Source organism: Anarrhichthys ocellatus, unplaced genomic scaffold (assembly GCF_004355925.1).
Source record: "Anarrhichthys ocellatus isolate YVR2014 unplaced genomic scaffold, GSC_Weel_1.0 scaffold45, whole genome shotgun sequence".
NCBI lineage: Eukaryota > Metazoa > Chordata > Actinopteri > Perciformes > Anarhichadidae > Anarrhichthys > Anarrhichthys ocellatus.
Window position 1 is genome coordinate 1,717,118 of NW_022280075.1, and position 15,889 is coordinate 1,733,006.

Sequence of the window (15,889 nt, forward strand, 5' to 3'; positions counted from 1 at the left end):
CACAACTCCACGATGTTAGATGTGAAACTGAAGTACCAGATATTATGGCATGGTTGAAATATAGAACCGTAAAATAAAAATCCAGTCAAATTTCCAGAGTGCCTACAGCAGCAGGGCGACGTTGAGTATTTGATTTTCCACTAAACATTAACTACATGGTACCTTTGTGAGGCACTACTGCAGGACTCCCCCACCGTGAAGCACTTTTATGAGGTTTAATCAAATGTGTTCGGAGGAAGGGGGAATCAAATAATAATATATAACAATATATCTAATAAATAATTCTTCTTTATTGTTTGAGTTTTCTGTGTTATGTATAGCTGTTTTGGTGCCTAATACTAATAATGTTCATTGCCACCAGATGCATTGTAAAAATGTATAGTATTATTTGACACTGTAAAGGAGATGTTAATGCAAATGAATCCAGAACACATCTAGTGATGTTAATGGCTTTAATTTCAATTTAAAAAACGCTCCAGAGAGAGGAATCCAATATTTTATGGTATTTTGCGGTGACATTTTCTACTCCTTAAATTATTGGAAGAAGCCTAGCTGGTGAAGATGTTTTTATTTCACAAGAGAAAAGGCATTTGTCACAAAGCTTAGAAGAATGATGATAAATTTGTACATGAAAAAAATGTTTTTCACTCAAATGACCCAGCTGACGTCATCCTGTGAGCACCAAAACCCGAGCTTCCGGATTGAAGACAAACGGCAACAGTTTGTAGTAAAGACATTGCAAACAACGAAGCAGCATGATACAAAATGCAATCCAAGCACACTTGGTCCTCTGGAGAGCTTCTTGGACTCTACCTTTTTGTTTCGGCTGTCCGTGTAAAAACTGGCCTTCGGGCACTAACGTCACGAACACGGTGGCCCGAGTCCCACCGAAGTGTCACCACGTGTTCTTTTGAAACTGTAAATACTCAGACAGACGAGCCGTGAGCAGACTCTCCGAAGAATCGGAGCACATAAAAGAGGAGAGGTCGTCGTGGGCAACAGACAGTTCCCGGGAGCCATGGCAACGGCAGACTGGTACAATAGGCTGCTCCGGCACACAGAGAGAGACGAGATGAGTTGAGCAGAATGAGAGGGTGACACGAGAGGGGGGAGGTGGAGAGGAAAATGAAGGGAGTCTGGATGAAAGGTAGAGAAGCAGTTGTGCCTGTTGATCGTCCTTTTACCGCGTTACTGGTCCTTTTCTCTTCTCCTCTGTTCTTCAAAAGGACCTTGACTCAATTAGCGTCAAAATATGACACCGGGATGACTTAACAATGCCGTGAAACGCAGTGTAATTTCCTCCTTTACTCGCACACATGCTCGAAAGCCAACGATCCCAGCAGAGTAAGTGGCGCCCTTTGCCTACAGAGCCGCGTGGGGGAATTGAACTCCTGACGCCTGTCGCGGCTCTTTAACACTCCTTTAGCCCTTTCAGGGAATTAAATCTCTACTACTAGCAGTGTTAGTGCTGCAAACACGCAGAGGAGGCACACAGACAGTAAGTCTGTCTTTGTAGATCTCCTCCTTGAAGGCTCTTCAGTGATGGGCCAACTTATTGGTTAGTTAGACGACTCCAGTAAGCATCCCGGTCTAGACAGCGGTGCTACGACCCAGCAGGGGGAAGGCTGTTGGCAGGCCACAGCTGGGCTCCAGACCCCTCAGACTATGGACCCCCTGAAGCCCCTGTAACCCTCCTTGGAAACCCTGGATCCCCCCTTGGAGTCCTTGTATCCCTCCTCGAAGACCATGTATGCCTCCTTGAAGTCCTTGTATGCTTCCTTGGAGTCCATGTATGTTTCCTTGGAGTCCTTGTATTCCACCTCTCAGCCCAAGTCCATCATGGTGAGTCCTGGGCTCTCGGCGGGGCATGGTAGCCATCGCGGCGGCAGCCTGGATGGAGCGGGCCCCCGGCGGGGTGAGGTTGTTGTGGTTCAGGTCCATGTTGGACAGGAGATGACCCAGGGAGTCCCAGCGCTGGGACGAAGGCAGGCGTATCAGGGAGGAGTAACCTCGCTCGGGGAACACAGCCGTCACGGGAGGCTTGCTGGGCTCGGATGTGAACACTGGAGCAGGATCCTGGTGTTCCCTCAGATGCGGAGGTGGTGCGGTTCGGAGCGGGGCTGGCTTCAGGTAGGTGCCCCCCCGCGGGTCTGCCAAGACCTCACTGTAGGGCGGAGGAGGATCTTCCATCAGAACTGCCTCCTCATAGCAAGGTGGTTTCCCAAATAGGTCTGTGTCTGGGGAAAAAAAAGAAGACTGGAATTAATTACAACGGTTTAGGACACAACCACTTAGTTTGATTTCGGAAATATTCTTCGTTTGGCTTAAAATAACCATGAAAGTGCCGTAACTACATTATGCAAGTCACGTGAGGAATAAATCAACATTGACTTCTCGTTTCACATGGGGGACAAACACCGGTCCTCCTGGCTGAAAGGTTGTTGGTTGTTGGTCCCATCCTGCCCACTCTGCATGTGCTTTTTCTGTCTCTATACTTCCATATGCATTACGTATATAACGTACAAAATACTTTCGTGGGATATCTACGAATTACAGTGCACAATGTTTTGTAGGTATAGCTACGAATGCTGAATGAGACCAGTCTGTCACGACATACACCAACATTTCTGCAAGTCAGCTTTGCTGCCAATTTGTCCCAGAGGCCATCTGCAGTACTGCAACCTAAAATAAACCCCCATAGACCACCATCATAATGGGACACCTGTAAAACTGTTGACAAGACATATCAAACGGCATATAAGGTCAATAATTACTCTTTCTGGTAGAGGCTAGAAAAGCTGACAATAGACACTACTGAGCATGTGCACTGAGCTGCTAACGCTGAAGCAATATCCATACAAATACATGAATATACACGTGTGTGTCAGTGTGCAACACAAAACGCACTTCATCTTCAGGTCACAAACCGAACGCTTGCAATACACAACATCCTGCTGTGATGCATGTGACAGTGTGTTCAGCTGTTGGAACAAAAACCATCACAGCACATTTGGTCTGAACTCTCTCTGTCTTTATCACTTGCTCTTATTTCAGGCACACTCGTTTCCCACTTGCAGACTGAAGCATCGTTGCTAATGGAGGAACTGCAATGCAGCACTTTGTGCAACAAGATAGATAATCACATTGTGAACAGGGTGCCGCTCTCCCTCTTCACTGAGCCCTGTTGTTCCCCCAACCTTAACAGTGCTGTTGTGTACTGGTGTGTTTCAGTCCATTTGATAGATTATTAATAGAGGGGTATTAATGACACAAAACTTGTTTACATTTTGTTATGGGTTAATAGGATTTAAATGTCCCTGTGTTATGCTGAGGGCATTTCAGCAGCTACAGCTGACATGAGTAATGGAGCGATGCTTTTTCTTTTTATTTATTCTACTGTATCAGATACAATCTCCCATCATGTGGTTGAAACAGCAGAAAACAAGGCGCTACATTTGACTTCGTAGTGAAAACAATTGGTTTGACATTTTCTTCTGGCTGCTATTAAAGAAAAAATACTGAATATGTTAGATTTAGTGTGAATATGTTTTAGTGTAGAGATATACAAGCACACAAATAAGATTTTCCAGGAAATGGCATCTATGCTGCAAAACAAAAAGTTCACAAATGCAATATTTTTCTAAAATGCCTCTGACCTTTCAGAGAGCCTGTGGACATACTGTAAGACTGAGTCTATATTCTAACGTATTGTCAGTATAAAGGAAAATATTTTGGGCTGATGAATCTGCCCAGATCCTGATCAATATTTGTCGAAATGTTGCACAAGCTCTCTGCTTCAACAGTAGCTCGGCTTATGAATTTCTTGCAGAGGCTCTTTTGGGAAAAAACAGTATCTTCGGCCTTCAGTAGCTGCTACCTGAATGTTTTGTATGCTCGTCTTTGCTCATAAGCGAGGAGAGATTATAGCATCTGATCTTAGCCAAACCATGTCATTGGTCGTGACCATTGAAAACCGGGACATTTTAGTGTTTTACAGATATTTGTCAGGACACGGGGGAAACCCAGCTGGAAAAGTGGGACAACCCTTCACAAAAGTTCAAGTTTGCTGTCTGTTGGTGGAAAATATGAATAACTATTTGATGTAAATGATCCTGAGTTCCAAGAGTCCCTGATGATCACAACCAATCCACAGCTTGAACCTGTTTACATCCTCAATAGCAAACATCCCAGTGGTGAATCAACAGCTGTTTTGTTGTACTGTTGCCATGGAGCCGGATGTATTTATAGATGCAAATGTGTGTGTGTGTGTGTACCTGACCAAAGTCCATCCCTCCTCCAGGATCAGACTTTCATTGTTAACTCCCCCGTCCATCTCTCTCTGCTGTCATAAATACCAGCTGCCAGGACGGCTTTAAATAAACATCAGCAGAAACACATGGGACTGATGTTCTGAGGATCAGAGGGGTTTCGTTTGCAGCAGCTCTGTGGGGATAAAGTGTGTGACTTTGTGATACAGTGATCTGTGACAGCTACTGTATAAATCATGGTGATCATATTGGTCATGGTGAGTGGATTACACTGAAACATGACTTACAGTGCGTGTGGTTGAATCTGCACTACATGCTTTTATTCATTTTAGGTGCAGTTTTATTCCTGTATATCAGGGCCTTGTTTCAGAAAGCAGGTTTAACAAACTGATCCTAAACCTGCACTCTCAGTTGACTGAGTTTGTTCACTCTGCTCATGCATGGTGAATATAAACTGGCATCAGCAATGGAAAGTCGTGGTGAATTGATGGATTCAAAAACACTGGACTTTCACCCGGGTGTCCACTGTTCATGTCCCATATGAAACCAGTTGTCAACGTTGGTTTATTCGCCACATAACTTCCGTGCTTCAGTAATGCCATCCGTAGTTATTTGAACCCAAGCACCGATCTTTTTCATGATTTTTCCCGTTCAGAACTCTGTGGCTGCAGACGGCTGCAGAGGAGGAATCATCACCCACCACTGTCTGAACTGAGCGTCTTGTGAGAGCTGCTCCCAGTGTGAACATACTGTCAGAGCGAGACATGCTGGCTGTGTGGGATGTGCATGAAATCTGTGTTTTTGGAGCAAAACCCGTACGTTTTTACCGTCTTTTAGATGCTTTAAAATGATATTGTCTTTGCCGTAAGCATTCAACGCTCTCGACTCCAAGACTGCCTTCTGCTGCCAGTTCAGTTTTTGTTTCAGATTTAACTGTATGATCATTTTTGGAGAATTTAATTATGTTTTACTGAAAGGTGTTTCTATTTTGTGCATTTATATCCATGAGCCTACGCTAAATAGAAACACTATAAGCTGCAGCCTCCGTGAAACTGTCTCAGCAAAAGCTTTACGTTACAACCTCCATGAAGTTATGTTTTATTGCAGGATTTTTGTATTGGACCGCTTCAGTTTTGGCTTGGTGTGCCTAATAAACTGGCACCTGAGTGGCATCGGGTTAAACAAACACGATACATGTTCATTCTTAAGCCTTGAGTGATCAAATTTCGTTCCGTTTCCAATGGCTTTTGGATGCATTTACACTTGACTTTCATGATACTGCGTAGCTTTCTGAAGAAGTGTAAATGTAGAAGTCAAATGAGTGTGAGAGCTGATGTGATTCTGCTTGTGTCCCACCACTCTCACCATCTCCACGCCCCTCTCTCCCCTCTGGTAAATACGACCGAAGCAGCTCCTGGCTCCTCTCTCAGTCCTCTGTTGTGCTCAGCTAGTCGGCACCTGCTTCTCTTTTAGCTCTGCTGCTGCCTGGATACTAAACCTCTTCATCAGTCTGCTTTGTGACCGAGACTCCAGCAACCTTTTGTTTTATCTGGTGCTGTCTGTCTGTGCTCATTAAACATCTTTGACAGCAGCTGATGCTCTTTTACTCACTCCAGCTTTCCTTCCACTCTCCAAAAATCCCTCTTTCCCACGTCTTTACTCTGTACAGATATTTGGAGCTTCGTGCTCTTCTTCCTCCTTCATTGCTTTCTAATTCTTCTTTTATTGCTTTATTGGTTTTTTTTCTTTCTGTAAATCATTTCAGGATTCATTCTTCCTCTCCGTATTGCTATAAGAGACAGCAGCATCTTTTAATCTTTGCGAAGTTAGTATTTGATGAAACACTGTTGCACATCTGCTGTACATGTTGCTCTAACGTCACTTAGAGCTCGTAAGATTTCCATTGGGTCCTTCACTTCCATATATGACATACCTAAAGAGTCAGTATTTGAAGTGTTAGCCAGGATGGTGGAGCAGAATGTTCGCAAAATTCGTTACCACATTTCCATAAGAATTGCGTTACACATCGACTTTTGCCTTAGCAACAATTGACAAGTTTTGGGTGGGGATAGGAAGGAAGGCTCATGGCTGCAAACTCCCTCTCTGTATTTGAAGAGTTGAGTTGCCCTTGAGTAAAACACTTAACCGCCAAAAGCACAAGTGGAGCAGCTCAGTGACCTGCAGTGTCGGTCTGTGTTTGTAGCTGGCAGCTGGGACTGTGTGAACGAGGCAGGGTGTTGATTAAAGAGAGCTTTTATACCCGATGGATCTGGTTCCAGGTGTCAAAATCATTATCCAAATCTTGTTGATTGATTGATCCAGAGTTTCTGTTTTACCAGCTGGATCAACAACTGAACCAGCTATTGCTTTTGCCTGGAGGGACGTCATCTATCAGATAGCTGTGGGTCAGGAGCAAGCGCGAGTCATACACTAATTAAAAGATCAGCTGTTCGATCCCCGGCTCACGGATCCTTCTCCAGTCCAATACCCCTAGTTAAACTGACAAAGTACAATCAATGTCTACTAGTGCCTGGTCATTACAGTTTTTTTATATATATTTCCTACGGGGGTAGTATCTCGCGACCCCTTTTGATTGACTTCATGGCCCCTGAAGTAAAAGAAGAGTGACTCAGACTGCTGAAGCCTCACATTAGCTTTTGCTGAACTTGAGAATACATTCTAACACAGAACAAGGACATTTTTTAAAAGCTAATTACATCAGGAAGAGAAGGCTTCATGGAGGAATGATTACAGTGATCAATAAATCTTTCTACATACATAAGGGAAAAACCTATCCTTTAAGATGGAGACCCCCCCCCCCCCCCTCCTCTCTCTCTCTCTCTGTTCCCTCTCTCAACCAGCAGTGCTCCTGCTAGCTCTACATTCTCCATCTATCTCTTTCTTGCCGTCGTTTTGTTTCTCTCCGAGTTTAGCCCGGTCGTGTTGCTACTCGCTCCGTCACCACTGGGCCTCTACAGTCGCCACCCACGCCTCAGCGGCAGCTGTCACCATCACGCCCCTGCGGGGGAACACTGCCCGGCTGGCAGGGAGGTGGAAGCTGGGAAGCGAAGTGTCTAAAAAAAAAAAAAAATCTGACAGTGAAAAATAAAATCCCCCTCCTGGTCCTCTGCCTCTCTGTCTGCATCTGAATTCCTCATATGGATGTTGTGAATTTATTCCATGTTTCTCATTCTTTTTGTCTTGTGTTTTTTGTTCAAGAGTACACATTTTGCATCTTATGAATGAAATACGCATTTGGTCCGTAAATAAAGGGAAAGAGGTTTGATATTTGTGAGTAATCACTCAGCATTAGAGAAGAGATTAATGTTCTGCTTGAGAGAAGACCTGCAGTGAGTTGAATGTTGAGGCTAATGGATGCAGTAGTTAATATTTAGACTGCTAGTGTTGAAATACAGCTTGGGAGAGATGAGGAAAGAAAAGCGCTCCGTTGAGTGCTGGCTACGTATTGATTCATACACTATTGAGGCCCAATATCTTGAACAAAAAGCAGCTGGAATTGCTGGTGAGCAGCTCCGAACAATTTGATTTTTACGGTCGATCGCGTGTTGACCTGAAGGTTGTTAAAATGATGTTGGAGTTTGTAGCTTTTTAATCTCATGAGAGTTTGACCGCCGATTGAACAAACGCACATAACTTTCACTTGGTACCAGTTCTTCCTGTTAGCATGCTTTGTGCTCTCGAGATCTGAAAGGTGCATGATACCAAATGTTCAAAAATGTGATATACTGTATGTTGAGGTTTGATAATTTGTATATTGAGGCAACACTTGAACTAAAAGCCATTTTGTGTCACCTTTTTAAAAATTGACCCCAAGTTCCTCCATTACATCCTTCCCCACTTCACCTTCCCTCCACTACATTTCCTAGTAAAACTGTTTAAAGAACCGTTCAGCAACAGCTTAAAACATAGTACTATACAAACACAGTAGAATAACAATTCCTTTGCGTTACCTGGCATGCTGACCCAGTTTGCCTGTGGCATGAGATGAGGGACCTGCAGAGGAAGAGGCGGCGACAGGGTTTGAGGAGGGCAAAACTGCGGCGGCTCCCTGGGCAGCTGTAAAGGTGGTGGTGGAGGCTGGGGAGGAGGAGGAGGAGGCGGGTATCCCCCGGGGTGACAGCTGAGTGGCTCCATCTCCACGGTCCGCAGACATTGCTCCCTCAGGCGCTCCTCGTGGCGGCACTTCAGCCTGCGCTGCAGGAAGCTGCAGAAACAGCAGAGCATGACGATGACGGCCCAGACCAACCAGAAGCCGGCGAAACAGGCCAGGAAGGTGTAGGTGCCATGCGACATCACCATGGCGGTGACGGGACGGACTGAGAGTTCCCCCTCGCGAGGCGAATTCAGACGCACAGGATGGGATGAACGAGAGGTCCTGTTTTCCTCTGGACGATGTTAAACTCGGCAAGCTTGTGGCTCGTCTCTCTGGGGTCAATAAAAACAAATTCTGGCACTTTTATCACATTCTGTGATAAAAAAAGATATTGCTGATTAAAATGCTGCTATCCTATGGGCTGTAGTCCAAAGTGGAAACTAACTAAATAAAAGCAGGTGATGAAAGCTGTTACCAGCAGCTTGCTTCTCTGGCGATGACGGATAAGCCGCTTCCCTTGAAAACTGATGCATTGAAGTCAGTTCATCCTTCAAAATCATCACAATGACAGGCTTGTTTCAAGATGGCCGCTCTTTCACTCAATACTTCAAAAAATGTAAACAGTCTTCAAAATGGCTTCTGCATTCTTGTTGAAATGATCAAGAAAATAATTTCCAAGATCCTTAGAATTTTCAAAAGAAGTTAAAAATGATGATAAAGTGAATTAATAACAGTTCAAAATCCAGAAACATTCAGTCAATAAGACGTCCTGCAGTTCCAGCCTTAGTTGTGTTTGTGAAGGGCTGTCCGTCAGTAAAGAGCAGCACCCTCAAAAAAAAGTGTTATTGCGTATTTTAGCATTTAGAAAACAGCAGGAAATCTAAATCTGTTAGGGAATCTTCTGTATCCGTCCAGATGTTTTAGAAATCAGCTCCGCTGCAGCACTCATTTACATGAAAATGTGTCTGAGTCTCAGGATAAACACGCACAGACGTTTTTTCACAAGATTACAGATGAACTCTGCAGCTTCACAGGTGTTTCAACAGCAGCAAACATCCACTTCAATTCTCCAAAAAGCTCCACCGGGCTCCTTTGAATAACCCACCCACTCAGTGGTGGTGGCTGAAAACTTTTCCATCTTTGCTAATGGAAAATAAAGTTACAACGGCATCATCACCTGAAAAAAAATAATAATAAGTTGAAGCTGGAAGAAAACAAAAGCCTGTGGGCCGGATGAACTGAGGCAACGTCCAATCAGAAGCGCCAAAACCCCTGAGGTGATGTGTGAATCCCTGTCGTCCACGTGAAGTCAAAAAGCTGGTCCCTTCCGAGCTGCGGGGGTTTGGAGTCTGGGGTCCGTCTACACCGCTGGGGGGCCGAATTCCTCCCTCTCAGATCCCAGCGGGACTCCTCAGCCTCATGCTGCTCTACAAAGACACACAGGGAGGAGACGAGACCATCGTCAGCGATTATCAGAGGACAAATTCAGACAACATTTTCAACACAGTGAGAACTCTGAGCAGTAAAAACAGCGTAGAGGTCGTGAGTTTATGAATCTCAGCTGTTCGGGCAGGATTATGACGCCGACCTCGGGGGGTGAGTATCAGTTTCACACTTCAGAGAGAAGCTCGCACAGAAAATATTCACAGCGATGTAGTGAATGAGCCTCTGAAACAAAAACTAAAAAAAAACACATTATTCCTTATTTTTGTTAAAACTAATGAATTACTGACGTTAAATCTTTCACACTGCACTGCCCATAACAAGCTCTGTGAAAATATATTGATGGTTAAGAACACGTCCTCCTGGGGAAATTGTTTTGTAAATTTACAGCCACCTTTGCCCACCAAAATCTAATCGGTTCATCTTTGACAGACGGAAGGACAGAAGGACGGACAACCCAAAAACACTTTAAATGTTGTTGTATAATTATTTGCTTTAACAATAGAATAAAGTTAGTAATTTATTCTGGCAAAGGCAGATGCTGTTCCCTTCTTCAAACAAGCCCCCATGTTTAGACTTCTGATAAATGTGTGTTTTCCTAAATGGTAGAAAACTGAATATATGAATAATTTTGTGTTAAACCCCCAGAAGAATAATCACAAACAGCAGCTCCTTTTTTGCTTCTTAATTTGCTCCAATCTGAGAAACATTTCTGCATCTTGATTAGCAGCTGATGTCTGCAGAATGTTAGCTGGAACAGAACTGAAAACTTTGTGAAATGACTGTATGTTTTGTTCCTTCAGAGTTTCAGTAAATGAGACCGGAGCTAGACGACTGAAGGTCCTGCAGGTTTTCACGTCAGCGACCCCAAACAGACGGGCTGCAGACCTCCATCTGGTGAGATGTGACACCCAGACAGATTTCTGCCGGCACTTAATTTTATGCTGAAGTGTCTGGTGGTGAGGAGTTTAACAGGAACGTTTCAGTGTAGGCTTGTTTACATTTTCCAGGGGAACTTTGCCAGACTTCATGTTAAGTTTGAGTTGAAATGAGACTAGGAGCCTATGCTAGTGGCTCTGTCAGGCTGTGGTGCTTTCATGTCAGCTAGTATTGGTCATATTTGTTGCTGTCAGGAGACAAAGACAAGCATTTGCGCATCATGGGAATATCCGAGAAGACGCTGACAGCAGAAACAGCTGATTAGTCATGAGAGGTAAATGTTTTCGCTATTTTTGGACTTATTCGGCAAAGGTGTTTCCATAACCCATTCAGCGCATCAACTCTTTTTCAAAGACAAAAAAGGCGATTGTAAAAAAATTTCGCGCAATTGAGGAAGTTTTGTCTGTTTTTGCAATTTCCAAAAAGCCTTTATAATGCCATACTTCAAACTATGGCAGCAGCATGTGACACACAACCTGAGCTAGATGCTAACATGCACACTATGACAATATTGAGAATCAGATTTGTAGCTGGTGTAAAGTTCACCGTGTTAATCGTTTTATTCTAGTCCAGCTAAGGCGACGGGAATGTCATTCGTTTTTCAGGTATTTCATCATAAACCTAAGTATTGAACAAATTGATATTTTGACCTGAAGATGGCGCTAGATGAAACGTTATGTCGTAAACCAAAGTTATTAAGATTTAAACCGAGGATACGAATGTCTGTACAGAATTTCATGGCAATCCATCTGTTAGATGTTGAGATGACCTCTTTCCACTACTTAAGGACATCTTTACTTCCTCATCTTAAATCGACCTGTTTATGCAACTAATTTGTGCATTCTTTCAATCAAGCTGACGACAAACTGCATTACTTGCTCTTCATGCTGATAACTGATATATTATCCGGGTCACTGTCTTTGTTTTCTTGTACAAGGGCTGAGGGAGTAGGTGGGAGAGGGTGAGCGAGCTTGTAGTGTATATTATGTTATGTAATGCTATTTTTGTCTGTATGCGTTTTATAATTTAGTTTTTGTGTCTATAGGAAAACGGGATGCTACGTCTCTAGGGGTTATCCTGCAAGTTAATTGAAATTTTGTTTATCGTCTGCATTTGGATGGTGAATCATCGGCGGCTGTCAGACAGTGACCCTCCAGGTGCTCTAATGAGGTGGAAATGTCTATATTCTTTATAGACAACATCGACTCTGGGAATCAGTCTCGGTTTTTTCTGGTCGTGTTTCTTCCAGCTGTCAGCAAAAATGACAAGAAAAGAGAAGCAATTCTGTTTTTGCAAATTGCTGATGAGCTTATGAACGTAATATTTCTTCCGTCTTGTCTGAACGGATCCTGAGGGAATCATCCTCACCATGAAATACTCTCAGCAGTCTTGACTCATCCTATCAGCTGCAACATTTTATGCTGCCACAACTTTTCAAACATGATAAATTAAGATGTCTGTCCTCTGAGAGAATAACACCATGGTTGGGCTTAAGATAACTGCAGAAGCTAAGTAAAATGCAACGCAAGTGCAGAAAACACTTCACAAACCTCACCGTACCACCGTAACTCCAAAACTAACTCTACAACTCTTTGGGACAAGACGCTGAAGGGTGCCCTTTGCGTCTGTATCAGACACACTGGATTTGTTTAGATAGCAGACGCTATATTATTTGTCGGATGAAAGGCTGGAGCCGTAGTAGCCTACTTTGAGCACGATACCCACGATCTCTCTGTAAAAGCAGGTCGTGGAAACATTTGAATCACATGCAATATCCCCATATCGCACACTCATAACTTCTACTGTATTACAGTTACATTTGGAGCCGCAGTGTTCATGTCATGTCTTTCTTTCCATCTTCCACCTCCATGTCACCTTTGGGAATCACACTCCTGTGTCTATTGCAATTTTTGAAATTGTTCAGCAGAGGTGATTCATCAGCAGAGGGCCTTCATGAGGTCGCACAGTCGCTGATATTTCAATCTGCGAGCGCTGATACAGAACAGAGCTTTTGTTTATCTCCCCACGCTTCCTGCTCGTCCCATCCAGTCATCACAGAGGAGCGTTATATACTCGGGCCTCAACCTCCACGCCCACTCGTGTACGACAACACAGTACACACTCGCACTATTTATATCCCTCTTTTGTTTTTTTATCTCTCATGCGGAGTACAATCGGAAATATAAAAGTGATCTCGCTCTGATTTTAAAAAGGACTGGATGAGTCAGATTGAATGTGAATAGGAAGAATACAAAGGCAATAACAGTGGAGGATGTTACATGATTAACCATTTAATGCAGTATAATACAAGCCTCTTTTATCCATGATGACTGTTACAACTCTAAAGGGTACGACAAGTCCTTATTCGGAAAGGAGTTCTTGTTTCTTTGTAGAGATGATCCTCACATTTAAGAAGCTGGAACCATTAATTGTTTGGCGTTTTTGCTATGAAGAGAGCTTGAAAACTGAATCTATTATCAAAATAGTTGTTGATGAATTTTCTATCGATCGCCTAAATGTTCACTCAGATCTGAAAATCAAGTAGGCCTACAGTAAATTTGTATGAAGTTATAAAATTCGAAAATCTAATCTTTGGACCTGGTACATTTTGTGCTGCACAGTTTTCGTGATTAGTAAAACAATAAACTTGAAAAGCTGAATCTTGTGTCCATGTAAAAGTCCCTCATAGGGACATAAAAGCTGCGAGTCTCTAGTTTCAGGCTGATCTCTTCATTGAACACGTAAGGATGCAGTGTTTTGCTTCAAGGACACTCTCCGGGCCTCAGCAGGACCACTTCATCTCCTCTGTGGATTTCAGAACTTCTGTCGTCACATTTCACTCAAAAACACACATGATCACCGAGGGGGGGGGGGGCGACACTAATGTTTTTCTCCAGTAATGAGTTCTCCTTCTCGTGTCCTTGCATTCTTTTAAACTCTTAAACTTGTTTTATAAACACAATAAAAGGGGCACAACTGAAACCGTGACTTATAAGGGTAAACTTCAGACTTTTCAGCAACAGTATTCTTCACAAATTTTTTACATCCATGTTGGATAAAGTTTTTTTTACACATCATCCCCCAATTTTACAACAATGCAGCAGGGTGCAACTTGTGCGTATGAACAAATTCTCAATTTTTGGCCGATTCTTCAATGTTTTCTCAATTACAAATTGTTATGTTGTCAGTGACATGAACTAATATTCAGACTCTTATCATTGATTGTATTGCAGTGAGTTCTAGGACAGTTTTATAAATGAAATTTACCATATAGGAAAAATAAGAAAACATTTTAAATGACTCTCATTGATCCTAAATTCACGGACCAACACACGATAGTCCAATGTAGTACATTTCACTACTGAGGATTAGACTGAGGGTAAAAAGAACCCAAAAGGAGCAGGAAGTCAGTCTGCAGTTCAGGCCTGACACCTGCTGATTTCTGAGTAAATCACTTCACACAGTGCCCAACAACAAACTGACACCAAATATGAAATGTGATGTCCTCAAGTTAGCGCTACTTCCTGTCCTCCTGCTGGTTCTTTGTTGCATTTCTCCTAACCTCGTTGTCACTTCAGGTGTTCCTAATCTGGCCTAATTGTGCAAGTCTTTATGAAGGGGGGGCAGGAAAGCAACAGTCTCTGCAGATTGATGTGACTCAGTTGACTGGTGTGTCTCTTTGCAGCTACTTAGTTTTTAGAAAATGGGTCATTTTTTGTTACGTTTTTACTTGTTGTTTGGTAGTTTTTTGGGGAAGCGTCCGACGGCCTAATGTGTGGCTGGATGCAGTATCATCTCTTTTTTTCCCCCCATTCTTCTCTCTTTCTGTTGGTACCAACTTCAGCTAACAAAGACAGTGCTAATATGTTTATCATGTTTACCATGTTCACCAACTTAGTCTAGCTTATTTTCATGCTAACATTTGCTAATAAACACCTACAGCTGAGGACGATTCTGTGATTGGTTTTGCAGGCATTTGGTCATGAATAAAGTATTGGACAAATTCAAATTTAGACTTGATGATGGTGCAAAATGAAAAGTCGGTAATCACCAAAATGAGTAGGATTCATCCTCTGGGGAAACTATCTGCACAAAATGTCACGGCAATCCATCAGATAGTTTTTGAGATATTTCAGTCTGGAACGAAGTTGGTCCTTGATTTGTTTTATTCATACTTGTAGGTGTTAGCGATGTTAGCCTAGCATGCAGTTAACACATCAGGCCTGAAGCACTACTCGACACCAAATGTCACCTGTCCCTTTGACTCTGCAGCTTTCAGGGTTGAGTAATAGCTCGTCCTTGACGGAGACCTGCGTCATGCTGCTGAAGTGTCCACTGGCCTGCTCACACACTGAGTCACATTACCATAATATGGAGAGACATGAATGTCTTTCATTTTCTAATTAAATATCAAAATACTAATAAATACATGAATAAAATAATGAGCCTAAGCACATGAAGTTGGTGGGTGCACTTAATACACTTAGGTCCATTTTTTCTAAGTCCAAAATTATGGAAATTTGACCCTTTTTTATGTCAGCTTTGTTTTTGATATAATTTATAAATTGACAACATAAGTCAATTCATTAATGTATAGTCTCACCAATTTCAGCTGTAAGTTATCTACATGGGCCCTTCTTCAGGGACCCTGGGGGGCCCCAGCATGTCCTCTATCAGGGTGTGTTGCTACAGAGAATTTAACAGCTCACAGCTGCCAACAAAACCAAAAAGTCTTCATCGTGTGTTTCAGCAGCTCTGAATTAACCTCAATCATGTCTGTGTCAAGTCATCCAAAACACAGGCTGCTGATGATTCCTACATTACGCAACAGACGCACTGCTGTGTTTTTTGAAATGTCTCTTTTTAAAATTTCCTCCATGAGGGAAACAGCGGGAGGCTTTATCATCCTGAGAGTGAGAATAACCATATTTGGGGAGAAACAGCGTTAACAAGCCAATAAACGAATGTTTTGAAGAGTAACACATCCTCTCTACATGGAGATCGTGAGATAAGGTGACAGCGCAGGTAATGAAATACCTTACACGACAACAACGTCGCTGTAAACTCACAGCTTGTTTACACACACACACACACACACACACACACACACACACACACACACACA

At 42.9% G+C, this 15,889-nt stretch overlaps 1 protein-coding gene across 2 annotated transcripts in view; it reads right to left on the bottom strand.

The window, feature by feature from the left end:
* Positions 1-1,428: 1,428 nt before the first annotated feature.
* prr7 (proline rich 7 (synaptic)) overlaps positions 1,429-15,889 on the bottom strand; it is a 14,831-nt gene continuing 370 nt past the window's right edge. The window contains exons 2-3 of one of the 2 annotated variants that reach the window (XM_031869040.1): positions 8,240-9,804; positions 1,429-2,237 (exon numbers count right to left, since the gene is read on the bottom strand). In XM_031869040.1, coding sequence (XP_031724900.1) covers positions 1,591-2,237; positions 8,240-8,588 — 996 coding nt within the window. In that variant the 5' untranslated portion in view covers positions 8,589-9,804 and the 3' untranslated portion in view covers positions 1,429-1,590. Of the gene's footprint in view, positions 2,238-8,239; positions 9,810-15,889 lie in introns of both variants that reach the window. The other variant, XM_031869039.1, reaches the window with a different exon arrangement.